The sequence below is a fragment of the Limulus polyphemus genome, unplaced genomic scaffold (assembly GCF_000517525.1).
Source record: "Limulus polyphemus unplaced genomic scaffold, Limulus_polyphemus-2.1.2 Scaffold239, whole genome shotgun sequence".
Taxonomy (NCBI): Eukaryota; Metazoa; Arthropoda; class Merostomata; order Xiphosura; family Limulidae; genus Limulus; species Limulus polyphemus.
The window spans coordinates 264,625-268,005 of record NW_013665849.1 but is presented as its reverse complement, the minus strand read 5'-3'; the positions used below and the strand labels follow the sequence as shown (position 1 = coordinate 268,005).

The following is a 3,381-nucleotide window of genomic DNA, read 5'->3' as shown; positions in this document are numbered from 1 at the left end:
TACAAAAATGTCTTTTTTTTTTTTTAAAAGATCACAAGGATAAGATGGATGATCATCGGCATTAAAAATGGAAACGGAACAAATGTATAACAACAACAACAAAATCTGTGAAAAATAAATCAAGATTATTTGTAAAAACTAAGATATAAGCTAGATATATAATAAGGTCCGTTGTCACGACTGAGTTTAGTTTCGGTGTTCCAAGTAGGGCGTATTTCAAGGAAATTTAGTGTAGTTTATTTTTGGCGCCGATCAATAACCTTGCATCCTTTCTAGTTTATAGTATGATTAGTTATGGAAAAATGTTCCACTAGAGCCAATTTCAATACGTTATTGTGTCAGCAGTCACGTTTATGGTCCGAAGTATAGCTTACAGTGGGTGGTTTGTTTGGAGGATGTACACTGCTAAACAGTCTAAACAAGGAATGTAGTATACCACACTAGCCTGTACTAATATTGTCAAGAGTACGTCTGGGTGGGATAGCATTTGTCACCATACTATTAATGGTTTGAAGGCATTTCTTATACTGAGAAGCTTCAATGCTCTTTTGATTCCATTCATAACGGTCATGATATAATTAAAAGTTGAAGAAATTAAGACTTAGGCTAGAGTTACGTTAGAGTTCTATAGTGGTGTAAGGTTTTACAAAAACAAAGAATGGTTAATTATATATATCATAACAGGTTAAACATTTTTGTTCACACATGTTATGCAAGATTGGTCAAACTTGTGAAAAGGAAAATTTAAAACGTTGAAAGCTTAACATAGGAAAAAATTCAGTCTTTGTATCTTTATTGTAACAAGTCATGCATATTATTAATTTTTAGCAGCTTTGCAGTGTTATTGAATAGACTGACGTTAAATGTCATATATTGTGTGATGTTTACCGAAAAACACGCCTTAATATATTTCATCTATACGGGATGGGATCTTGAAATACTGCTTTTTTTCTTCTTCAGGAAAACATCCGAAGACACTATGAGATTTTTGGCACACGTGCATTATACAGGTTAAAGATCGTTAAACAGGTCTTTGATAACTATCCTACAAATATTTTTCATCTTGTACAATATTTTTTATATAAAAGTTTCATAAGATAATACATACCAAATGAAAATGAAGCGATATTTTGATTGAATATGATCCTTTATAACAGTTTACAAATTTGCGCTTCAACTCTCTAGGCCAAAAATTAGCCAGAACCTATCGTTATCATTTAGAGATCAAGAGTTTTCGTTTCTTTCGTGTGTTTTTTTTTCCAAGAATTAGACAATGGGTTTGTTTCAAAAAGTTTCATGCAATTTTCACAAACTTATGTATTAAATCAATTGAAAGGTGTCTTAAAATTAAGAATAGCTAATAAGACAAATTATTAACGTTTATATTATTATCATTAATCTTTAGACTACATACCATTATCTTATTTCTATCAATCTGCATTTCACAGCTATTAAATCATATATATACGTTAAGCAAACAATATACAAACATTAATAATATATGTTGCTTCTACAATACTCTTATTGTTTTTATGTTTCTTTTTCAGTTCCATTTCTACTAAAGGGAAGTAAATTGCGTTGGTCGTGGGTTTTTATTGTAAAATAATGATCTATTTTCACACACAATCCAGTATGCGTTATTACTAATTTTTTGTTTCGTCACAAAGTATTTACTGTCCATCAGAATGAATGCTTTTCTTGACTTGTAGCTTTTCATACTAGTTACTAACTTGATGTAACCAGTTTCACAGATATTCCAATCATTTTCTTATATATACATGCGTGATCCAACGAATTTGTCGTTAAAACAGGTACTTTCACTGTCATGTCCTACAATATTTTGTGTCCGAAATACGCTAATCAACAGATATACACCTACTGCCCGTCCTGGGCACTAGACTGGGAATACAGGCGTAAAGCTATCATGGACGATATTCGACATTACTTTGCCGATATCATCACTTTACAGGTAAGATGAACACAAGTATTTATGTTATACATTTTTAAAACATCTTTTAACTCATGTTAGTGTTTATCTTTGGCGTCCCTAATGAAGAGTCCGATTTGTATGCATATCTGTATTTATCTGGGTCGAGTACTATAAAGTAAATGTTTGTCATCTATCATAAATTATAGCTCCTATAAGTGCCCCAAATGATAATAATTTGAGTGACGTTGATCTAGTTTCAAAGCCACAGCGCCTTTTGCGAAATCTAGTAAGGTAGTGCCACAAATAAACAGCGCTGGATTTACTAAACCAAATAAAGAAAAAAAACTTTACCAAATGTTTCTATAATTTTCTCAAACAAAAACATTTGGTTACACCGGTATACATACACACATATATATATATATATATATTCTTGCGAAGATAACTATAAATTATTCATAAAATAAGTAATACAAATAAATATTTCATGAAGAAATAATAAAAACTATTTGAAATGTGAGGCCAGAATGTGTTTTTCTATCGTTTGTTTTGGCACCAGGTAGAAAATAAATCAGCTTGGGAATGGAAGTAACTAGTTCAATTTACCTTAGGCCTAAATATAGAACCCTAAACAAGTTGCGGAAACACAGTTCTTTGGAACAATACCGTGACTGTCGCAGTCACTAAAATATGTTGTCTTGTACTTTAAAACCACTGTTAAGATACGTAGAATTCTGTTTGCTAGACTAAACAATGGGCAACTCAAACGTCATTGAATTTTGTTGACCAAGGAATTTTAGCTAACAAGCCTGTGCGAAAATAGAACTTGTCTTGTTTAACATGTGTATATGAATTTAAATGATTCTTTTGCGTTTTCATTGTGTAACAGAAGCTTATTTTGATGCCTGTCAAGTTCTAATTCGCTAGGATTATTACCTGTCATGATCAGGGTGCCGTTAATGAAGTTTTAAAGTTCTATAAGGCTAACAACAAATAAGCTAGTATAATGTTGTTATTGAGACCATTAATCGTGCATGTGAATTTTATAATACTTGTCCTTCAACAGACGAAAGCTAAAAATCTTCTGGTACTTGTATACATATATAGATGCATGTACATGTCTTGAGAAACATAGCGGATTGAATTTTGTGACTTCATAGAAATGGATTTAATAAGAGTGTTTAATGTTTGTTTCAGTTGTGAATTGACCATTATTCGCTTAAACTCGTGTCTTAAACATATTTTGAATGAGAAAGATATTTGTATTAAAAAAAGCGTTTGTAGGCAATTTCTGTTTGTTACTGAATGAAGAGGAACTACTTTTTATTTCTTTCCTATTCACTTCCATAAAGTAAATTCTACTTCTCCATCACAATAAGAATTGTGCCTGGCATGGCCAGGTGGATAAGGCACTCGACTCACAATCTGAGGGTCGCGGGTTCGAATCCGTA

At 31.9% G+C, this 3,381-nt stretch overlaps 1 protein-coding gene across 1 annotated transcript in view; it reads left to right on the top strand.

Annotated features, from left to right (window-relative positions):
- The window catches only part of LOC106478664, a 53,372-nt gene that overhangs the window by 42,235 nt on the left and 7,756 nt on the right, over positions 1-3,381 (top strand). The window contains exon 3 of the mRNA XM_013939219.2: positions 1,812-1,969. Coding sequence (XP_013794673.1) covers positions 1,812-1,969 — 158 coding nt within the window. The remainder of the gene's footprint in view (positions 1-1,811; positions 1,970-3,381) is intronic.